Consider the following 24,152-nt stretch of genomic DNA (forward strand, 5'->3'; position numbering starts at 1 on the left):
TCTACAACAAGCAAATACTATCCCTCCATTCTCACAATAATCAGGACACCCAACCCCTAGATGTGCAAAACACTGGGCAGGGCTAAAGCAGAGATAGTACCTACTGAGTGTTAACTACACATGTGAGGATGCATTGTGGCTGCCCCACGTCTCCTGCATTGGTTTAACACTTTGCCTGTGCACATCCTCAAAAATTAGAGATGGAGGTGAGACAGTAAGCACAGCAGCAAAGAAAACAACAGGTGAAAGTTTACAGGACAAAATGAGAAACCAAATCCACGATTCTCCACATCTTTATGAGGTGTTTCAGTTCAATTAGTGACCGTGGAAACTGGTGACTTTCACTGAGTGCATTGCTGTTTGTATTAACTTTGTTTTGCATTAAATACACATTTGATCAGGATATTTTATCCTTGTAAAAAAAAAAACTAAGCAAAAAAGCTTTGGAGGACTCTGTTTTTATCAGCTGCTGTAAGGACCACATCTACAAGCACAGTTAACACTAAACAAACCAACACACCAGCTACGCCACATCTGTGTGCAGAGAAAAATGATGTAGAAACAAAGTGCAGATGGTGTTTTCTGACCTCTGATCTCAGAATTAACATTTTAGCAATCTCCTGAGTCTCTCCATGTTTGTAGTTTACATCCCACACATCCGTCTTAAATGCAAAATAAAACAGCAAGTCCATCTATGGCCTAAAATAGTAGGAGCATGCAAAGTATGGGACCGAGTCCACAGCTAGTTCCTGTTTAATGAATTGTTTAAGATTCAGAACAGCTGTAAGAACATGCAACATGGTCCTGTGATTTTGATTCTAATCAAAATATTGATATAATCATGAATATTAAGATATGGTATGAGACCATGAAAATAAAACAGCAAATAGTGCATACGTACACATAAAGATCTCAAAGATATGTAATGATATGTAAAACGGGTGGGGGAAAGTGCTGAAAAGGGGTTAAATTTGGCAAAAAGAGGTTAAAAAAAAGGAAATTTAGGTATAAAGTCACAAAGTGCAAAATAAAAGTGGCAAAATAGTCTGAAAAGAGCTGTTAAAAGAGGCACCAAAAAGTGGCATAAATAAATAACTTCAAAATTAGAAGCCAATAAAACTTGACACACTTTCTGGCAAAATGATGAGGTAACAGTTTGCAAGGATGCTAGCAACAATGCTACCGCTCCAACATGCACTGAAATCACCAGAAAATCACAACTGGGGAGGGCCAATTCTCTGGGTTTGTCAGGGGCCCTGCCAAATCTGGGGCCGGGCCCGGTTTGGGGAAAATACCATCTTATTACTGGAGAATTGCCACAACATAAAAAGGAATTACCTGATAGTTAATACATTGTTACTAGGTAGACGCTTACTTAACTCTACAAGTTATTACTTGGTAAAATGCCAACTTATTACAATATTAATAACAACCTTATTCTTGAGGAACTACTACATAATTACACTTACTTCTATGAAATTACTAGGTAATTAAGCCCACTTAAAATAAAGCGTTGCCTTTTTTCTGGACTTAATGTGAAGGTAAATCACAGCACAGGTTTGCGTCAATGTCCACAGACTTAAACACACTCTAATACACACTCCATCTGTTATTTGAAGAAGAAATGAAGCCCCTCTGAGGTTTTAAACAAGGTTCAAACAGTTTTTCAGCCATCTGTGGTTCTAAATCTGCCGTCTGCAGGGATGCACACAGACACAGACGTCCTGCTGTGCTCAGCAGATCTGCACACAGAGCCGTGGACGGTGGGTGCACTCTGGCTGAAGATGATGAATGTTTACAATTACAGAAACACACAAGGTTGATTTTATGTGTAAAATCAAATAGAATAAGATAAGGAAATACCTCCAGCATTCACCACTTCACACCACAACTGCTGGTTAAACTGCTGCACAATGGAGCAACGTGGAGGGCGCACTTTTCAAAATAAAAGCATCCCAGAAGTCGTTTTAGAATGAGCTGTAGGGCAGTCTGCAGGATGCTTTTCCAACTAGGTCAAAGTGAACAATGATGACATAAATCAAAAGGATATGATGAAGTTGTTGTAGTATATATTTCTACTGAAACACCTGAGTCATGTTTAAATAGGTGCACATAAAGCTGGTTAGAAAGATGCTGTGACTTTGTGGTTTTTAGCTGACACAGAGGATTATAACATCAGAGACAGAGATACTGCATGCTCACTTTACTTTACCAGTGTTTAATATTTCTTTAACACTGAGCTTCTTTTATCAGTTTACCGTAATTTTAGATTATTTGCATCTGTTTAAACAAAGTTTATTGAACCAGGTAAAACTGTCTTTTGACAGAGTTTCTGATCAATAAAGCACAAGCGCAGAAACAAACAACAAATACATGACTATAAATAAAAGACATGATATAATGAGTGAAACCAATAAAATTTGTCAAAATTGACCACCATTCTGTGTATATATATATATATATATATATATATAAAAGGACATACAGTTTACAGTTTAAATGTTTTTCTACAAGCCCACAGCAGTGTGACAACAAATTTGTAAAACCCCAATTCCAAAAAAATGGGGGAGCTGTGTAAGATGTAGGGTATCTCAGACAGAAAGATGAACAAACGTTTACCAATATGCAAAAAACTGCATCTAAAATTTGTGGAACAATTTCAGAAAAATTGTCCTCAACATAAAACTGAAGATAATAAATATCCCACCATCTAAAGAACATAATACCATCAAAAGATTCAGAGAATCCGGAGAAATCTCTGTGAGCAAGAGACAAGGTCAAAGGTCAGTACTGTATACTTGTGATCTTTAAGTCCTCAGGCAGCACTGTGTTAAAAAGACATGATTCTGTACTGGAAATCCCTGCAATAAAAGCTGTATCATGCGAAGAAGATGCCATATGTGAACACGATCCAGGAACACTGCAGTCTTCTCTGGACCAATGGACTGAGGAAAAATGGAAAACTGTTCTGTGGTCAAATGAATCAAAATTTGAAATTCTTTTAAAAAAAGAAAACCACAGACATGTAGTCATCAAATTCAAAATGAGTTAATATGTGTATGAAATAGTCAAATGTATCAGTTTCAACACCTCATATGTTGTTTATGTTTTATTGTGAAAAAATGAAACATATTTAAATGTTACATGGTCCCCCAATGGTTTTTGGAATTAGGTTGTACATACATAGAGCAACTTCCCTCAAAAACATTCAGTCTAAAATCACCAATAAAAAAATACCCCTAACAGTTCTGATTAGAAAAAATGCCCAGTTCTCTACTGGACTGAGCTCTGGGATTTTACTCGACCCCTCTAGAACATTCTCCATGTTGTCTTTAAGTCATCTCTGTGTAGCTTTCTCTGTATACTTCGGGTCATTGTCTTGCTGGAAAAATAAATCTTCTCCAAAGCTGTAGTTTTCTTTCAGACTGAATAAGATTGTCCTCCAGGATTTTCCTATATTTTGCTGCATTCATTTTACAATCACCTTTACAAGCTTTCCAGGATTGGCTATTGAGAAGCATCCCCACAGCATGATGCTGCCACCACTGTGCCTCACAGTAGGAATACTGTGTTTTTGGTGATGTGCAGTGCATGGTGTCTGCCCATCATAGTATCTCATCTTATGGCCAAAAATAAACACTTTGGTCTCATATGACCAACAAAGTCTCCCATAAGCCTCTTGGTGAACTCTAGTCCAGATTTAATCTGAGTTTTCTTCAACACTTTCTCGTTGCCACTCCCCCATAAAGCTTTGACTGGTGAAGAACCAGGGCAACAGTTGTATACAGAGTCTCTCCCATCTCAACTGTTGAAGCTTGGAACTCCTTCAGAGTAGTCATAGGTGTCTTGGTGGCCTCTCTCACTAGTCTTCTTGCACCGTCACTCAGTTTGTGCGGATGGCCTGATCTAGGCAGATTTATACATTTGCCATATTCCATCCATTTACTGATGATGGATTTAACTGAACTCCAAGTGTTCAGTTTGTTTATTTATTTATTTTTTCCATCCCCTGATCTATACTTTTCAATAACCTTTTATCTGGGTTGCTTGAAGTGTTCTTTTGTCTTAATGGTGTAATGGTAGCCAGGAATACTGATTTACCAGTGACTAGGACCTTCCAGACACAGGTGTCTTTATACTAAAATCACTTGAGAGCTCTGCTGAATTAGGTCAGTCACTTAAAAGTAGGTGAATATTGATGCAGTCACTTATTTTACATTACATGTTTTAATTTAATTGCCATTACTTTGTTGAAATCTCTTTTCACTTTGCCATTAAATAGTTTGTCTTTTTTGTCAAGAAAGCCAAATTTTATTGACCATGATTGATTTATAAAATCAATAAAAGGGTTAAACATCCAAGGGAGGAATACATTTATAGGCACTGTATGGTGTTCAAATACTGCTACTTGAAGGCAGGATCTTTACATCCATGTTGCCCCTTATCTGCAAATTATAAAACAGCACTGAATCGTGGGGTGAAGTCATTCTTGATCTCCTCTATCAAAGGTAAGAACAGAGAAATGATGGGGAAGGGTGGGCATTACTTCAACATTACACATCATTACAGTTTGCAGGTGCTGCAAATTTCTCTGCACAGATTTTAGGGATTTAATGGTGTAAATGCACTTGAAGAAATATTAAAATAAGCAAGAAAAATACCTATGTAGCAGTATTTTCTGCTGAACAAACTTTAAAAACACAATTGCACATGCTAATTAAAAAGACCATCAAAACCAGCTCTGCAGTACCTTGGCTGTGTTTTATGCTCATTTTGGTTTTCCATCAATATCTTTTAAATGACTATTTAGCAAATTCTGGCAGAACCCCCTGTCACATTGCACAGATTCTGGGTATATGAAGCATTTCAAAAATACTCCCTGTTCAGTGGAGGATTTCTTTTGCAGAGTTCTGGGTAAAGATGCCTGACTTTTACATTAATTCATCTCTCTGTTTGAGCTCCAGTCTGAAGAATAAATCATTACATTCATACATCAGCAATAATAATAAAGCTGTGAGCTGCAGAAGCTGAACAGACAGAAGAAAAATCTCCTGAATACTAAAAGTCACGGACGTCACCTTGAGCTGATCTTCATTCTGAGATCTTTGTCTGTAGAGACTTTGAACTCAAAGTCAGCTTTACTTGATTTGTTACAATTAATAAAGACACGAGTCAACACAGCAGGAGTTGTGGATCTCTGGTGGGGAGTTTAATTTGTCCGTCTCATTTATCTTTTTTTAAAAATTGAATAAAACAGATATTAGATGTCGGTTCTCTTAGAGATACTGTTGAGTCTAATGGTTTTGTCATTTGGTGAAGAACTTGGGAAAATGACCAGTGAAATGTGACTTTTGTCTCAGGAATAGATCAATAAATCACAAATGCAAAACCAACATTCATGACATGTATGGAAAATTAGGGATTTGTTTGGATTAAAACGCTGCATTTATCAATATTTTAATTGGAAGGGACTGTTTATAAGCATGGTGAACCTTATTGATTACTGTGCCAAAAGTTGTTGGATGTCTCTTTTAGGTCAGTTGATTCTGCAGCAGTGAAACAGGCTGCAACGAAATCTTTAAAAGATCCCAATGTGTCCACTAAAAGCTGTTGTTTGTGTCTCCAACAGGCACAGATTGTTATTCTAAGTGTCTGACAACTTCAGAGAAAGGATCCCTGCAGAGTAAGAGCTTTTTGTGACAAAAAAAGGATTTTTCAACCACAAACTGCTGTTACATCACTCTCTGCAAACACAACACACCAAGTTGACAAAAACAATCATTACATCTCTTCCTTTAATGCCTTACTCAAACATAAGTGATCCTTGTCTAAAGCAGCCTAAATCAGTTAGTGTTGTTTTTAGTGTGTAAAATATAAAGAGCCAATATGAAGCATTCATGTTGAACAGAATAACACAAAAACGGCTGATTAAAGCAGATGTAGATAAGCAACTCCTGTTTTCTAAGAAGTGGAACTCCTTTTGTTGTCAGTGGAGTGATCTGGCTTTAAAGAGAGTGATATAACAGCTGTCTTTCAACCGTCTTTAAAAAAAATAGACAAAAGTTAGCAGTCTCCTCACTTCAAGTTAAGACAACTAGTAAATTTGTGATAAATTTAACAATCGACTAAGATTACAATCAATGTATCCAATGTGGCATTCAACAAGAGACTTTTCTCTCTCTGTTCAGCTGCAGAGCCTGTATCAGACACTATTCACACCTAGCTAAATAGCAAGTGTCTTATCAGTAAAAAAAAATCTTACATTCTGGTTGTACGTGGATAAAAAAATGCAAACATAGTTGGCAACAAAGGTGAGAGGCCCATCCTGGTGAAGCCGGTCCAAAATAATTTTCACACAGTTGAGGGAAAAGTGGATATCTTCATCTTCCTCTTAATCTTGGCTGCTACCTGCTAACCTGTTTACTGCTAGCTTGTTGAAAAGTTCAGGATAATGCACCGCTGGGTGGAGACTGTCAAACAGGCAATGCAAAGATTTAAAAATATATATATTTTCAACATAAAAGCATAGCCAAAAGATGACTATATAGATCAATTTGATTGGATAATTGATCAGCCATGGGACTACTAATCAATGTCAATGGACCGTTTCTCCCCTGATAAAATCTAAGCATAGTAAAAGCCACATTTTTTAATACCATGCAGCTTCTTCAAATCTTACTGGGGTATACGGTATTAACACCAGGTGTTTCAAAACCCCATTATACAGTTGCATGCTAAGATGCATGTGTAGGCAAGGGGAACCAGGACCCCCCCCCCCCCCCCCCCAATTTACAGGACCGCTGGAAGTGATCTACGCTTTGCTTTCACACTTCACTGTTAAACTGAATTATATCAGGACAGAGGATCAGATGACTTCACCTTTCCTCTATAGAACATGAATCTGCAAAGCAGGCAAAGCTCCAATCTACAAAGTTTGTGCTGAACCAAAAACGTTTGAGACCAGTCAGTGTCATTTAAGGAGAACGAGGTGGTAGCTACAGGTGGGATTTAATTGTACTGAAAAATGATAGCAATGGCTACCACCACTGCAGCAATTAGCTTGGATATAGCCATAGTATCACGTTTCTGTATACAATATAGACCCAAACAAATGTCAAAGCTCAGATGTAGCCACAGTGGCAGTTTTGTCAGAGCGAGACAATATTTATTTATTTTGCTGAACAGTTTTCATACAAATAAAATGGTTTTGCTCTTCTCTGGTATGAGCCTGCAATTGTTATAGGTAGGGTTAAGTTGCACTGAATGCCTATGTATACAATGGCTGCTGTTGTGGTAGCTATTAGCTTGAATTGGACCACATTTCATTATTAAAACAAGAGGGAAGAGTCACACCAAAAGCTTCTCTTGGCAGCGAGGATGATTTTGCATGTCTCCCAATAGGATTCCAGATTACTTTAATTCACTGAGCCCCATCGTTCATACACTCTGGCAGCATTAGCTCTCAGGATAATGCCAGAGCCGCACGTTTGCTATCTCATTTCGTCTTGACAATCTGATTTGCCCATCATGAATGTGACAGAACATTTGTCCGATCATCTTTGGGAATTTTGAACAGTCCTGCCCTTCCCAAACGCTTTGTATGGGAGGTTTCCAAGATGAATGTGAAGTATATACATACATGGGACATATCAAAGCCTACCTGGCATGTCAGGGTAATGGAATATATATATATTTGTCCCAACCACTTAGAGGTAAAATAAGAAATAATGATCCAAAACTGTTATCTTAAGATCTGTGAAGTAATATTCTGTGTGCTTTTAAGCAGATAAAGATGGGAAATAAATATTATTTATTTCCACATTGCCCTACACTGGCAAGCTCAAACCAAGCGTGAGTTCACTTTATAAAGCGCTAATAAAAATTACACACTACTTTAGCACCTAAAATATACAACAAGCACCGATTAACTTCATCTACTGTTCACATAAAAGGGGAAAGAAATGTTTAATTGATTTTAAAATGTTTCATGGTTTTAATCTTTCCTAATGTTGCTTTTGCAGCACACAGCATGCATGGTTAGAAGAAACATCATTTTTCATCACTGTGCTACACCCAGAAAGAATAATTAAAGTGTCAGCAGGACCTGACCAAACTGATGATACAAAGATTTTTTTTCACCTGCATACTACGCAGTCATCACCTGTCTGGATAACAAAGTAAGATTTTTGTGCAGACCTAAACTCTGGACATGCAGAACATGAAAGATTACCTGTGTATGATGTGCTGACTCTGCAGGTAGTCGAGCGCCAGCGTCATCTCACAGAGGTAGAGTTTGACGGCGTCCTCACTGAACTGGACGCTCTGCTGCAGGTGATAACGCAGGTCTCCTCCCAGCAGGAGGTCCACCACCATGAACATGTCCTCCTCATCCTGGAACGAGTACCTGAGAGCCGGGGAGGGGAGGACACGGTGCTCACTCAATGTACAACATACAAATATGCACAAAGACTGAGCACACAGACAACACAAACACAGTACTAGTATGCTTTCCATGCTGTACATATGCAAAGCTGGCAGTGTAATCATCTGAAGATGCGTGCATGTTTACAAGAACTCACAGGAAGATAAACACAGTGGATATCTGTAAGCAACACCAGGAAAACATGCTCCATTCATGCTGCAGTCTCTGTTTTGTCCTCAAAGGTCAGAGCCATTACAGCTGGCATGCAGTGTTAGCTTCACAACACCCAAGTACACCCAGGAGAAATACACCTCCCAGGTCAGATGGAAGATTCTCAATAACAAGACCCTTTCTGGACATCAGTTGGCTGATGGTGCCTGCGACTTGGTCTGTCAAATGGATGAGCTGTATTAATGTTAAAGACCAGCTGCTGATCGCAAGCCTGGTTTATAGTGTGCTTCTGCACAGAGTAGAGCTACATTTTAGTATCCGATAGCGTTGTGAGCGCCACACCAGAGTGTCTGCAGCGCTCTAAAACACTCCACCATAAGGCTACCTGGTGGTGTGATTTCATACCATTTCCTGGGTCTGCTGTGACAGTTTTTGCTCTTTAAGTTTTATTAAACTTTACTCAACAAAGCTCTACTAAACAGTCTAGCAGTCACCTTCACAAAATAACCACATTGCAAACATTAAAGACTAAGCAACATTTCATAAATAAAACAGAAAAACAGTCAGAGGTCTAGTCTGGGATCAAATTATCGACTGACCCGTTTTAGAAGTAGTTACACCAACAGTTGCTTGTTTAAGCTTTGTTAGCATTAGCTAAGGCTAACATTGCTACACTAGCTACTTAATTAATGTTATTACTACTAAAGCTAGCATAGCTACATAGCGAACATTCCTTAGTAGCTAACAAAGCCTCTCTTTGAGTTAAGCTTAAGCTACATTAGCTGCATTGCTACATTATTAATGTAGCTTACACAGCTAATGGAGCAACATGAGCTACACTTTCTGCATTAGAATGTTTTTTTATGGTGGATAAGCTTATTTCCCGTAAACAGACTGTACGGCTTTGCAGTTCAGGTTTTGAACTTTTAACTTGTTCTATCCTTACCGTTACTTTAACCCTCACCCTTTAAACCTGCGAGTTTAACCGATTTTATTTTGAAGGTTTTAGCATGTATTTCTCTTCTGAAAGAGACGACGTCTCAGATGAGTCCGTAAGTCGCTGTCAGGATGTACAGTCTGCAGGCAGAGCTTAACAGTGACGGCCAACATTTTCTATGACAGTTAACTTCACTAGTAGCAGCATTTAGGGAACAGCAGACTCCACCAATCAGAGACATCACTGTGGTACTCTAGGACCGTGGGTAGTGTAGTTTTTTTTCCCATGAGGTCAGGAATAAAGCATGGTTTCCTTAAAGTGAGGTCTCTATCATATGAACTTGCACATGGGGCTTTTCCACTATAACTTTTGACCACACCGAGCCAAACCAAGCCTTGCTGATTTGCTTTTCCATCACAAGTTTGGTCGTGCTGAGCCTCACCAGAATGGTCCTGCTCATGAGTAAGGACAAAGTGAGCCATCCCTACCTCCAAGCACGTCGCTCTGGTGGTCTAATGACAGCATTCACTGTATGACTTACACTTTTATGACACATAACCAAAACTGGAGATTTTTATCCTCCTACTACGGTCCAGTAGTTGTGCACAGCTGGAGTTCTCACACTGATGAGTGGAATCAGGATAGACTGTGCACAGATTTAGGATTTCAACATTTTCTGCACCTACTAATAACAAAAGTTTGACCCTTTCCCCTTCTGATTTACAAATAAATTCTAGACTTTTTAAAGAAATAAAATACTGGAGATGTTCCAAACATTTAGCCCATGACAGTAAACCTTAATTTATCCAAAAAATCCTAACTACTCGTTGCGGTGACACGAACAAGGGCTGTGATTGGTCCGCTTAAAACGTTATTCCCGGCAGTTGCTTTTTTTGGTCTTTCTTCCTGCAACACCGCCATTTTTAAAGTTTTTGTGGAGCGGTGCAAGTGTTTAACAATGGATCAAGTTGAAGAGAGAATAATCAAGGAGGTTAGGAAATACAGCCACCTTTACAACTCCTCCTTGAAGCACTACAAGGACTGCCAAATGGCAAATAATGACCTGAAGATAAAGAAGGATTCGGATGTGACCACTCTGAAACCACACACACACACACACAGCACACCCCTAGTGGCATTGCGGTAAATTGCAGAGCGACATGACGCAGAAGCATAAATCAGGCTTCAGTCTTTGATTTTTTATTGTTGCTAGTAAAGCAGCCGTAATGCCGTTCTTATTGCCTAATCAAAAAATATTATGTTAATTTTCTGTTATATAGAGACCCATAAATCGATCATTAGAATACTTTTTCAACTCCTAGGAAATGAAATTCACTCTTTTTGATGATAATTGTGAATTATTGTTTGTTTATTGATCGTGGGGGGGGGGGCAGAATGTGAAAAGGGCAGTGCGCAGTGCTGTCAGTCTACAGTTTGATTTTTGCTTTAAATTGATGTAAAGCCAATTAGATCAGACAGTGCAGAGAGATTGAGGAGGGCTCAAAACAGCGTCATCAGTTCTAGACTCGCCCTCAAACAGGTAGCTCGGTTGTGGTTGAATCCCCTGCTGTGCTGGGCTGCCATGCCAAGTCAAACCAAGTAGAGCCAAGCCGCGCAACGTAATGGAAAAGCTCCAATAGTAAGACTATCTTTGATGGTTATGACATTATAGCTAGTGATCAAATCTGTAAAAGCTGCACAGACTTGTGCTGCAGCTAGCGTGAAGGAGGGGGTAGGTGTGCCGTCTCCTTTCTGTCCTCCCAGCACTGTCCATAAACCTTGAGATGCATTATCTAAAATCTCAGGATAGATGCATCTTAGCCGAAACAGTGTAGTTACTCTTTAAGTAGTTTCACAGACTGACACTTTTAATTGTATTTGGGTAAAGTGTCCCCAGAGTAATTGTACTTTTACTGTGTAAATGATCCCTGTCCTTTTTCCACTCCTGGTTTTATGTTTCTGTGTTAATGTGTTCTTCCTGACAAGTTCTGAACAGCCATTATTGACTGTTATTGACCTTACTATACTTAGTAAAAATTACATGACTGATCAGCATTTATCCCATTAAAATGTCACATATTTGAAAGAATGCAGATAGAGTTGCAAATAGTCACAATAGCAGTTCAAAAACTCTCATTCTTGCTTGATGTGATTTCACTGAACGCTCCTCAAGGCCCTCTTAAACGTTTTCAGGCTTTTTAATCATGCACATCAAATTAAAACAAACTGCCTCTCGCTGATCTGGGAGGGGATTTGTAACACTCCACTCCACAATTTCTGCCCCAAACACTGAACAAAACATTAATTCACACGGGTGAGCACACTGTTTTGGTACAACAGAAGCTAATTTCTCATTTAGGAAGGAAAATAAAGCTGGATAATATCTTTAACAGGCCTCATGTGTCAGTGAGCAGCAGAGGAGGGAAACAAACGCAGCCTCGGTGGTTTCCTCTTTCACACTCGGTTTAATGTGGCTGCTTCTGAGACAGATCTTTATTTTTCCATTAAAGCCCTGACTCTGTGCTGATATTACTTCCCCTTAGAGCTGAAGGTTTTCTCCGTATATCTGCAGGCTCAGCTCTGAGCGTCCTGATTGGTTCCATTCAGGTGTAATTTCCTGCCTCTCAATAAGAGAAACGGGTCGAGTGTTTCTGCAGAGAGAAAATGATTTCATCTCATCCAGCAATCAGAACGTCTGGGAAAAACAAAAAGCATCTGCAGGATCGATTGGCCACTATCATCTTCTGGAACACAGTTTACAGTTTTTAATGAAATAAGGTCATAGTTCACATGTTAGGACAGTTCAGAGACAACTGCTGACACTTATTTCCCCACGTGCACTTGAGCCCTACGATTAGAGGAAGAAAAATAAGCCTTGGATAAAACTCCATAAAATCTACCAGTGTATTTTGGACAGCTGTCAAGAAAAATCTGTTTTGTGTTGTCTTTAGGAAACTGATTTAAAATGCATGGAATAGTGATTCAAATCTTAAACATTTCTGCCTTTATAATGATGATATAATTGCTGCATTTTTCTAACTTCTTTGTTTAGCACACTGAAACTTCATCTGACATGAAGACTGTCCCAAAGAGCCAAACCAAAATTGTTTACATTTGCTTTTTTATCTGACATTAAAACTTTATTTCTGAAATTCTTTGACACTTTTACCTCATTCTGGACATTTGTGCTCAATTTCTGAAACTATTTCAAATATAACCAGTAGTACAGTGCTTAATAAATTTATTAGACCACCCTAACCCTAACCAAAGTAAGGTTTATGCCACAGCTGTCCTAAATTAACAGCATTGGTAATTACCAAAATCATTTTTTATGTTTCTGCAATGGTTAATGCACCAATAAAGCTCTTCCACCCAAATGATATTTTTAATGCTAAAATATAATTATTATTGTTATAAATGAATTTGCAAATTTACTGATTTACAAAAAAACTGAAAAATTAGTAAAGCACATTAATATTTCTTGATTAATATGTCAAATTATAGTGATTTACTTGCATTCCTGAACAGAAAAATGAGTTTTAGTGCTTGAATGTTATGCTTGATTCATTTCTGACTTCTCAGAGAAGCCCAGTGAGCCAGCTCAAATTTGGATGAATTCAGTTTGAAATCCCTCATTCCTGTTCAAAATGGTAAAACATGGAGAGCACACTGAAAATGAAAGAGTCCACATTAAAGCACTTCATGATGCTGGATGGTCTTTGAGACAAATGTGACAGGTGGTCTAATAAATTTGTTAAGCACTGTATGTTTCAGAAGTTGAATATATCAAATTGTCCCCACAGTTTCTTGACATTTGGTGGCTTTTCCCATAATTTGGACTTTATTCCTGACATTTTGAATCTACAAATTGAAAATGCTAAAAGCATTTCTGTAGCAGTTTTTGAGTCTTGATGCACATGTGACATTCACACATGATGACAGAGGCTGCTATGTAAAGTGTCCATCAGTACATTTCAGTGCAAGAGCATTCATATTCTACTGCAAAAGCTGTGAGAGCGGTTTAGGGTTCAGTTGCTATTTCTCAAAGCCAAGGCAGGATTCTGGGAGAATGGTTTTAGAAGAGCATTACAGCATCAACTACCGTCGGAGGACTGATCCAGTGTCAAGGATCCACAAAATTCTTTGAAGAACTCAGTCCTTCAAAATGAGAATTTTCAAGGACGCACATATCGTACATACAGTTTAGGTAGGCCAATTTATCACAGAGCCCGATGTGCCACAACCTGGGGCTGGAGGAAGAAGGGCTCGACACATGTCAAACATACAGAATGTATTTAAATTATCAGTTATGGAGCACAGTTGCCTCCACAATTCTCCAAAGGAAGAAGTTTGGCACGACCCGGACTCCTAGAGCTGGGCACCCAGCCAAACTGAGCAACCAGGGGAAAGTAGTAAGAGAGGTCTGATGGTCACTCTGACCAAGCTTCTGAGGTCCTGTGTGGAGATAGGAGTAGGTTCCAGTAGGACTACCATCACTGCAGCCCACCAACGATGGCAGAGTGGTTAGACAGAAGCCCCCCCCCCCCGGTACAAAACACATGAAAGTTGCTGTTGAAGCTTGTAGCATCAGGCTGCAGCATTACAAAATTTTTAAAAAGAGAAATGGGGTCTGAATATTTTCTGAATGCACTGTCAGTGTGTGTCACTCAGTAACCAAGGTAAAGCATGACAGAATATCTTTTTTTCTGGGCCTTTTCACCACCGTTGATGAACCTGGAGACTAATTCTGGTTTTCGGGTGCTTAGGATATCCACCACATGACCAGGAGTTTGTAGCCATCCTTACCTGCCTGGACAGTATCCTAGACCAGGGGTTCCCAACCTTCTTATAGGCCCCCCACTACTGGTATCCAAGAAATGCTAAGTCCCCCTGGACCCACAAGGTAAAAATAAACATCTATGTCAATTGTTTTCATTGACAAATTCATAACATAACAGGCCCACTTACTTAATGGGTTCTTGCCAAAAGATATATCGGTTTACTATTTATTTTTACACTCTAAGGGCCAGATCTACTAAACGTTTGCATGTATAAAAACATGTGCAAACTCATTGCACACGCAAAAAAATGTACAAACTGATTTACTAACAGCGTGGGCTAAGGGTTGCGTCTTTCAAAGGTGCAAAATAGCACGGCTGCATCCAGTCAGTACGTTCACCGCAATGAATATGCAATATGGGGCGTTTACACGCAATTGTGCATGTACTGGGAGGAGAAAATGTAAATATGTTATTTTAGCACACGCAAAGCGATTTATCAAACCTGAAAGCAATTTTGCTCAGAAACTGCGTCTATATTGAACACGTCCCGAAGGGAAGTGCAAACTGTTTGTATGCGTAATTGTGCACACATGGCTGCAGTTATTGTGGCAAGGAGACATCGAAACAACACCCTCGTGTGAAAATTTTTGAATCAATGAGGAAACAGTCATTAAAACATATCGCTTATCCAGCCTTGCCATTTTGGAGGAACTCAGAGCTGATTTGGAGCCAGCCACAAGAAGAGTCACGCAATACCTGCAATGACAAAACTCCTTGCAAGTTCACTTTTTTTTTTTTTTTTTTTTTGCATCTGGGTCATTCCTGCGTACGGTAGCTATTACAGCTGGGATCTCCCAATCCTGTTTTTCTGATGTTCTGTGTGAAGTTGTAACACTTAACTTTTCTCAAGCTAGCATTAAACACACACAAGGGAGGATTTTTAAGGAGAATAGAAAACCTTTAAAGAAAAGAAAATATCAAAATGCATTAAACAACAATTCTGAACAAATATAACCAAAAAAACTCTCAAGAAAATGTCCTGACTTTAAAACGCTTCCCATTTAATTAACACCTCCCCAGAACATAAGCGTATGTTGTGCGTAAACTCAAATGAAAAGTAGGTCACAACAAAGTTAAAGATTTTATCTCAGTCTTTAAAATTTCAGAATAAACTAAAAGTCCAAATCTAATGAAAACAGCAACCTCGTCTTTATCTTTTTAAGTGTCTTTTAAGTCTTTTTTAAATGTCTATGACTCTGGTGTAGCAAAGGCAAAAGTCTATAATCCACCAGTCTCCTCAGAAAAACCCCCACAAGAAATCCACACAGCAAAAACCTCAAAAAAACAAAAAATATGCGATCGGCCGCTGATTACTGGTATACCAGGTAAAAAATACAAAAACAAGACGATCTCCCCCAAATCCAGAAAGCATAATCCAACAGGGAAAACTCTTTTTTCTTCTTCCCAACTCCCCGAGGGCTTCTTTGCTGTAGCTCATTACGTGTTTATTGGCTCCATCCATCAACATCTCTAACTCTGTAAGGTCCAATTTCATCTTGATCGTTCGGCCCTCATGCTGCAAACCGTGAAACACGCAAAACCCTCATTTAAATAGGCGTGTCTCCAACATGTTTGCATTCACTCTTAGTAAATCACCCGCAAACCGCAGTCAACCCCAAATGCAAAATTCTAGATTGCGCACGCAAATCAGTACACGCAAATTGGGATCTTAGTAGATCTGGCCCTAAACACATATAGAGTATCTGTTAATTTTTGAGAAAAAGTACTATTTTTCAAGTACAAAAAGTCATACATTTACAAAAAAAAAACAAGATTTTTTTAAAACTGTGAAAGCAATAAATGTATTTTAACTTTTAAACTCTAAAATTCCGTATTGTTTTCTTGTCAATATCTGACTTCCAACTTTCAAAAAAGTCTTTTTTTTTTACTTAAAAAAATCAATGGATCCTCTGTTTTTTAATCTTTTAGGGGGGCCCTAATATACTTTTATACATTATACCTCTAATAAAAGTTTTTAAATATATATACCCTCTAATTTAAACATCAGAGCCTTGGTCCCCCCCCCCCATAGGGGAGCCTGGTCCCCAGGCTGGGAACCACTGCCCTAGGCTGTGCTTACTTTCTACACCCACTCCTTACTCTGCCTGATTTTGTCATTTTTTCAGCAGAATATTGTCCCATGCCCCTGTTAATATGCAAGGACATCCAGAGCCCAACCAGGGTTGTGCCAATCCTGCTTTCCACCCCATTGGTGCCCTCAGGCTCACTCGCCATTACACGCCTTACTTCGGCCTCATCTTTTGGTCCAAGCTTGCTAAAAGTTCTGAAATATGTCATCATAATCATTTTATGACTTTAAAATAAAGCTGAACAAGTAAAAGTAGTGCCAAGGAATATGATTCTAATAGGATTTTATAATTATACATGTATATAAATTACAATTCTAGGTCTGATTTGATAGCATACAAACGGTGCTAGGTAAAAATTGTGCAACGCTGCTGTTTTTTTTGTTTTTTAAGATTTTTTTTCTGGGCATTTCTGCCTTTATTTAGGACAGCTGAAGAGAGAGTGGAAATATGTGGAGGGCTCTTGCCTTACGAGAAACTCTTCTCAGTTTTATTAAAAATAGAAATGAGCTATAAAGACAAACTCAGGCTTCTGTACCAGGCTGTGAACATGTTTCTTCTGCTGTGTTTGGATATTTTCACATGGGGCTCTAAGGGAATTTCTTGGCTTTTGCAGCCAGTCTCAAGTGGACACTCAAGGAACTGCTGTTTTGTGCAATTTTGAATTGGCTTCAGTTTTCAACACCAGAGGTTGCAGCTTGATTCAAACACAGATCAGTCCCTTGGAGCAGCCTCGCAGATGGCTGTCTGCGGGTTGTTGTTTGCTGTTGGCAGGGATCCCTCTCTGTCACCTTTTTATCACCTCATTGTCACAGTTTGATTTCAGGATCCAGGTGACGGATGAGCCGCACGCTCTATCTCACCGTTCCTCTAAACAGCCTTCCCAAGCCTCAGCTCAGATATCAGGCAAACAGAGAGAGAGAGACGGGGGGTGTACACGGGGTCTGTGTGTCACTTTGTGCCTCTCTCTCTTTGAGGTGACAGCGCAATGTCAGATACGATAGCAGCTTTAAAGCTCGGCTCTGACAGGCCTGTCACCTTTACGGCTCTCTGCTGAGGATGGGACAGAGGAGACACCAAATATTTTATACCTCTCCTTTAAGGAAACACTTCACTACAAATCAACTTAATGTGAAATCTACAAACATCCAATCATAAAAATCAAACTATAGGATTTTGTGGGTGTCTGGAAGTGGAAAAGAATGCTTTTTAACACAGAAAGTAAGACTTTAGTTGACAATCATGTTATTGAATCATTTCCTGATGCTCATTGATGATTGATTCCATGTTCTTATTCAGTGAAGGAGTATTGCATTCACATGAGAAAATAAAAACCTGTTCTGTTTTAAAATTAACAAGAAAGTGGCCAGTGTCACAGTGTAACTGGTGTTGGATAAAGAAAACATTAATATGACTGGAGTTTTAATTAACATGATGTTCCGCTGTGTGAGTTGTTGCAAAAAGCAATCTCTGAACTCATTTTGTGACATAAAACCATGAAAAAATATCTCCAGGAGAAACTGTGCACTGAAAATAATCGGCAGAGTGTCAATATTTTGTCTGCCGTCATTTTCTAATCTGTTAACTTATACAGCTATGACAAATTTCAGAATTAGGCTCTTGTTAGTCTCTGAAGGTACAACATACCCTCACATCTAGGGCTACCAACAGGGCCTCTTCAAAACAATATACATCACCTGACAACCACAGAAAAATAGAGATATTAACTTAAACTGCAACTTTTTGACACTTTGGACCCTTAAACTGAACCTGGTCAGGTCAGGTAAGGGAGCATATGCCGGTTTGGCTTCACCGCATCAATCTTTGTCCTGTGCTGCTTTGTCCTGGATGGGTTTCCACGCTCAGCCGTGGAAACCCATCCCGTGTAGCTCCCACCGCATAGTTTTTGTGCGTTGCAGTCACTGACCCTGCTGTGATTTTACATGGTCTTCCTTTTCAGTGCAGAGTTGATGTTGTTGTTGAAAGCTTCAGATTTTGAAAACCTCACTGACAGTTGTCTGTGGAATATCCAGCAGGGAGGAAATGTCCCAATCTGTCTTCTTGCAAAGATGGTATCCAGCACAGTAAACTTACGACCTCGAGCAGACCTCTACACTGGGGCATTCAGCAGCAGACCTCTATACTGGGGCATTCAGCAGGAGACCCCTACACTGGGGCGTTCAGCAGCAGACCTCTACACTGGGGCGTTCAGCAGGAGACCCCTACACTGGGGCGTTCAGCAGCAGACCTCTACACTGGGGCGTTCAGCAGCAGACCTCTCCACTGTGACAATGACAAATATCACATGGGCCAAAATTGCAAGACTTGGTAAATTTTCGACCTTTTTTTTTTTGTTTTTTTTTCCATAAAACTGTGCTTTTTTGTGAAATAGCCGCTTAGCGTCTGTGCCCGAAACCACACACTCATTCCATACTCCCTAAACACAAAAATGATTTCGGACACTACTCCCATCATGGGAAATGACATCATCGCCGTCTTACAACAGCTCGTAGATTTCCATGACAAGGATCGAAATTTACGGTAGAAATTCACTGAAAACTGATACTTAACATAATCTATTTTCACCAAAAATTAAAATAAAATAAAATAAAAATAAAAAGATGATGGTCTCATGTCTTGTAATCCTCATGGGGGTAAAAAGTAACTTTAATTAAATCCTTAAAATTTTCTTACAGATTAAATACTTTGGTTAAAACAAACAAAAACAGGCTTTAAAAGGGTTTTATATGTGTTCCTGTCATTCGTCGGTCATGTTTTAGAGCAGCAACATCATTGCCCCAGTGTAGAGGTCTGCTGCTGAACGCTCCAGTGTAGAGGTCTGCTGCTGAACGCTCCAGTGTAGAGGTCTGCTGCTGAACGCTCCAGTGTAGAGGTCTGCTGCTGAACGCTACAGTGTAGAGGTCTGCTACTGAACGCCCCAATGTAGAGGTCTGCTGCTGAACGCTCCAGTGTAGAGGTCTGCTGCTGAACGCCCCAGTGTAGAGGTCTGCTGCTGAACGCCCCAGAGTAGAGGTCTGCTGCTGAACGCCACAGTGTAGAGGTCTGCTGCTGAACACTCCAGTGTAGAGGTCTGCTGCTGAACGCTCCAGTGTAGAGGTCTGCTGCTGAACGCCCCAGTGTAGAGGTCTGCTGCTGAACGCCACAGTGTAGAGGTCTGCTGCTGAACACTCCAGTGTAGAGGTCTGCTGCTGAACACTCCAGTGCAGAGGTCTGCTGCTGAACACTCCAGTGTAGAGGTCTGCTGCTGAACACTCCAGTGTAGAGGTCTGCTGCTGAACACTCCAATGTAGAGGTCTGCTGCTGAACACTCCAGTGTAGAGGTCAGCTACTGAACATCCCAGTGTAGAGGTCTGCTACTGAACGCTCCAGTGTAGAGGTCAGCTACTGAACATCCCAGTGTAGAGGTCTGCTACTGAATGCTCCAGTGTAGAGGTCAGCTACTGAACATCCCAGTGTAGAGGTCTGCTGCTGAACGCTCCAGTGTAGAGGTCAGCTACTGAACATCCCAGTGTAGAGGTCTGCTGCTGAATGCCCCAGTGTAGAGGTCTGCTGCTGAACGCTACAGTGTAGAGGTCTGCTGCTGAACACTCCAGTGTAGAGGTCTGCTGCTGATCGCTACAGTGTAGAGGTCTGCTGCTGAACGCTCCAGTGTAGAGGTCTGCTGCTGAACGCTCCAGTGTAGAGGTCTGCTGCTGAACGCTCCAGTGTAGAGGTCTGCTGCTGAACGCCCCGGTGTAGAGGTCTGCTGCTGAATGCCCCAGTGTAGAGGTCTGCTGCTGAATGCCCCAGTGTAGAGGTTTGCTGCTGAACGCTACAGTGTAGAGGTCAGCTACTGAACATCCCAGTGTAGAGGTCTGCTGCTGAACGCTCCAATGTAGAGGTCTGCTGCTGAACACTCCAGTGTAGAGGTCAGCTACTGAACATCCCAGTGTAGAGGTCTGCTGCTGAACGCTCCAGTGTAGAGGTCTGCTGCTGAACGCTCCAGTGTAGAGGTCTGCTGCTGAACGCCCCGGTGTAGAGGTCTGCTGCTGAATGCCCCAGTGTAGAGGTCTGCTGCTGAATGCCCCAGTGTAGAGGTCTGCTGCTGAACGCTACAGTGTAGAGGTCAGCTACTGAACATCCCAGTGTAGAGGTCTGCTACTGAACATCCCAGTGTAGAGGTCTGCTGCTGAACGCTCCAGTGTAGAGGTCTGCTGCTGAACGCCCCAGTGTAGAGGTCTGCTGCTGAATGCCCCAGTGTAGAGGTCTGCTGCTGAATGCCCCAGTGTAGAGGTCTGCTGCTGAACGCTACAGTGTAGAGGTCTGCTACTGAACATCCCAGTGTAGAGGTCTGCTGCTGAACGCTCCAGTGTAGAGTTCTGCTGCTGAACGCCCCAGTGTAGAGGTCTGCTGCTGAACGCTACAGTGTAGAGGTCAGCTACTGAACATCCCAGTGTAGAGGTCTGCTGCTGAATGCCCCAGTGTAGAGGTCTGCTGCTGAATGCCCCAGTGTAGAGGTCTGCTGCTGAACACTCCAGTGTAGAGGTCTGCTGCTGAATGCCCCAGTGTAGAGGTCTGCTGCTGAATGCCCCAGTGTAGAGGTCTGCTGCTGAACGCTACAGTGTAGAGGTCTGCTACTGAACATCCCAGTGTAGAGGTCTGCTACTGAACATCCCAGTGTAGAGGTCTGCTGCTGAACGCTCCAGTGTAGAGGTCAGCTACTGAACATCCCAGTGTAGAGGTCTGCTACTGAACATCCCAGTGTAGAGGTCTGCTGCTGAACGCCCCAGTGTAGAGGTCTGCTGCTGAATGCCCCAGTGTAGAGGTCTGCTGCTGAATGCCCCAGTGTAGAGGTCTGCTGCTGAACGCTACAGTGTAGAGGTCAGCTACTGAACATCCCAGTGTAGAGGTCTGCTACTGAACATCCCAGTGTAGAGGTTTGCTGCTGAACGCTCCAATGTAGAGGTCTGCTGCTGAACACTCCAGTGTAGAGGTCAGCTACTGAACATCCCAGTGTAGAGGTCTGCTGCTGAACGCTCCAGTGTAGAGGTCTGCTGCTGAATGCCCCAGTGTAGAGGTCTGCTGCTGAACGCTACAGTGTAGAGGTCTGCTGCTGAACACTTCAGTGTAGAGGTCTGCTGCTGATCGCTACAGTGTAGAGGTCTGCTGCTAAATGCCCCAGTGTAGAGGTCTGCTGCTGATCGCTACAGTGTAGAGGTCTGCTACTGAACGCTCCAGTGTAGAGGTCAGCTACTGAACATCCCAGTGTAGAGGTCTGCTACTGAACATCCCAGTGTAGAGGTCTGCTGCTGAACGCCCCAGTGTAGAGGTCTGCTGCTGAATGCCCCAGTGTAGAGGTCTGCTGCTGAATGCCCCAGTGTAGAGGTCTGCTGCTGAACGCTACAGTGTAGAGGTCAGCTACTGAACATCCCAGTGTAGAGGTCTGCTACTGAACATCCCAGTGTAGAGGTTTGCTGCTGAACGCTCCAATGTAGAGGTCTGCTGCTGAACACTCCAGTGTAGAGGTCAGCTACTGAACATCCCAGTGTAGAGGTCTGCTGCTGAACGCTCCAGTGTAGAGGTCTGCTGCTGAACACTCCAGTGTAGAGGTCTGCTGCTGAACGCTCCAGTGTAGAGGTCTGCTGCTGAACACTCCAGTGTAGAGGTCTGCTGCTGATCGCTACAGTGTAGAGGTCTGCTGCTAAATGCCCCAGTGTAGAGGTCTGCTGCTGAACGCTACAGTGTAGAGGTCTGCTGCTGAACACTCCAGTGTAGAGGTCTGCTGCTGATCGCTACAGTGTAGAGGTCTGCTGCTAAATGCCCCAGTGTAGAGGTCTGCTGCTGATCGCTACAGTGTAGAGGTCTGCTGCTAAATGCCCCAGTGTAGAGGTCTGCTGCTGATCGCTACAGTGTAGAGGTCTGCTGCTAAATGCCCCAGTGTAGAGGTCTGCTGCTGATCGCTACAGTGTAGAGGTCAGCTACTGAACATCCCAGTGTAGAGGTCTGCTGCTGAACGCTCCAGTGTAGAGGTCTGCTGCTGAATGCCCCAGTGTAGAGGTCTGCTGCTGAACGCTACAGTGTAGAGGTCTGCTGCTGAACACTCCAGTGTAGAGGTCTGCTGCTGATCGCTACAGTGTAGAGGTCTGCTGCTAAATGCCCCAGTGTAGAGGTCTGCTGCTGATCGCTACAGTGTAGAGGTCTGCTACTGAACGCTCCAGTGTAGAGGTCTGCTGCTGAATGCTACAGTGTAGAGGTCTGCTGCTGAACACTCCAGTGTAGAGGTCTGCTGCTGAACACTCCAGTGTAGAGGTCAGCTACTGAACATCCCAGTGTAGAGGTCAGCTACTGAACATCCCAGTGTAGAGGTCTGCTGCTGAACGCTCCAGTGTAGAGGTCTGGTGCTGAACACTACAGTGTAGAGGTCTGCTGCTGAACGCCCCAGTGTAGAGGTCTGCTGCCGAACGCCCCAGTGTAGAGGTCTGCTGCCGAACGCCCCAGTGTAGAGGTCTGCTCAAGGCCTGCAGCCAGATGCCTTTCCAAATGTTTGCAAATGGAGACTTTATATACACCTCTAGCAATGTGTCTGATTGAGAAACCTGAAATAATAAGTAACAGCCTTGGCCAAGGACTTTTGTCCATATAGTTTATGTAGCAGTGCATCCCAGAAAAGTGAAATTCAATAAAGCTTGCTATCTCCAGGTCTGAATTTTCCACAAACACCACAGTCAGACTCCATTCAGGGTTTGAATTTGTCTCTAAAGCCCTCTTTACCTTCTGTTACTTCCCCTATCACTTCCTTATAAACATTAAGATGCAGCTCTATGAATGGAAAAGGTTTCTACTGCACAATAATGTCGTAGAGAATCCTTTTTATCTGATGTACTCTGGATTTTGTATATCCAGTATTCCAGGCATTTCTCTTCCTCGCCCACAGCTTGTTCCTCAGGGATCTAAAGGTTTTTTCCTGAAGCAGATAAGATATACAACCCTCCCAGCATGCTCTGGGACAAAACCCAGGTCTCCTCTCAGGTGGATGTGTCTGGAATATTTCAACAAGGAGATGTAAAAAAAAAAAAAAAAAAAAAAAAAAAAGATTTCTGATCAGGCACCAGAACAACCTCTACCTATGACTACAACATTTTCACCCAAGCTCTCTCCATGTCTGTTCTCCTCATCTGGTCCCAAAACAAAAATCTCAGAATGTGAGATTAAAGCTGTTGAATCATAAGAGATCATCAGAAAATTACACAAAATAAAAAATCTCCTTATCAAGGTTTGGATTTTGTGTGTCGTGTAATTTTATTAAATCTAGAGTCTAGTCTATTATTTCATAGCGTGGTAAATTTGCAGGTCACAACTTGTCCACGAGAGCGTTTTGGAGTTGTTGGATTGTGTATTTGATGAGTTTGGCAAGGGAAAGCTTGAAATACCGGAGGTCTCCATAGCGTTAGCTGAGCAGCTGGCATATCAGCCCCCCAGATCTAAAAACAGCTTGCACCGAAAACTAAAGGAAACGAACCTATTACTAAGGCTATGGGGATTATGGCAATAGGTGAATTTGCCAAAATGTTGAAGTATCCCTTTAATAAAGGCGGTTACTAAAAGACAGCTAACGAGGACTACAGAGTTTTGTCGGGAAGACTATACGTCAGGAGTCATCAAGTACATTGCACAAGGGTCAGATTCAGTCTGCA

At 41.5% G+C, this 24,152-nt stretch overlaps 1 protein-coding gene across 2 annotated transcripts in view; it reads right to left on the bottom strand.

The window, feature by feature from the left end:
• Positions 1-24,152, bottom strand: part of LOC121510899 (serine/threonine-protein kinase 32C-like) — a 198,051-nt gene that overhangs the window by 40,228 nt on the left and 133,671 nt on the right. For both annotated transcript variants that reach the window (XM_041789241.1, XM_041789242.1), the window contains exon 4: positions 8,231-8,404. In XM_041789241.1, coding sequence (XP_041645175.1) covers positions 8,231-8,404 — 174 coding nt within the window. The remainder of the gene's footprint in view (positions 1-8,230; positions 8,405-24,152) is intronic.

The sequence above is a fragment of the Cheilinus undulatus genome, linkage group 6 (assembly GCF_018320785.1).
Source record: "Cheilinus undulatus linkage group 6, ASM1832078v1, whole genome shotgun sequence".
Taxonomy (NCBI): Eukaryota; Metazoa; Chordata; class Actinopteri; order Labriformes; family Labridae; genus Cheilinus; species Cheilinus undulatus.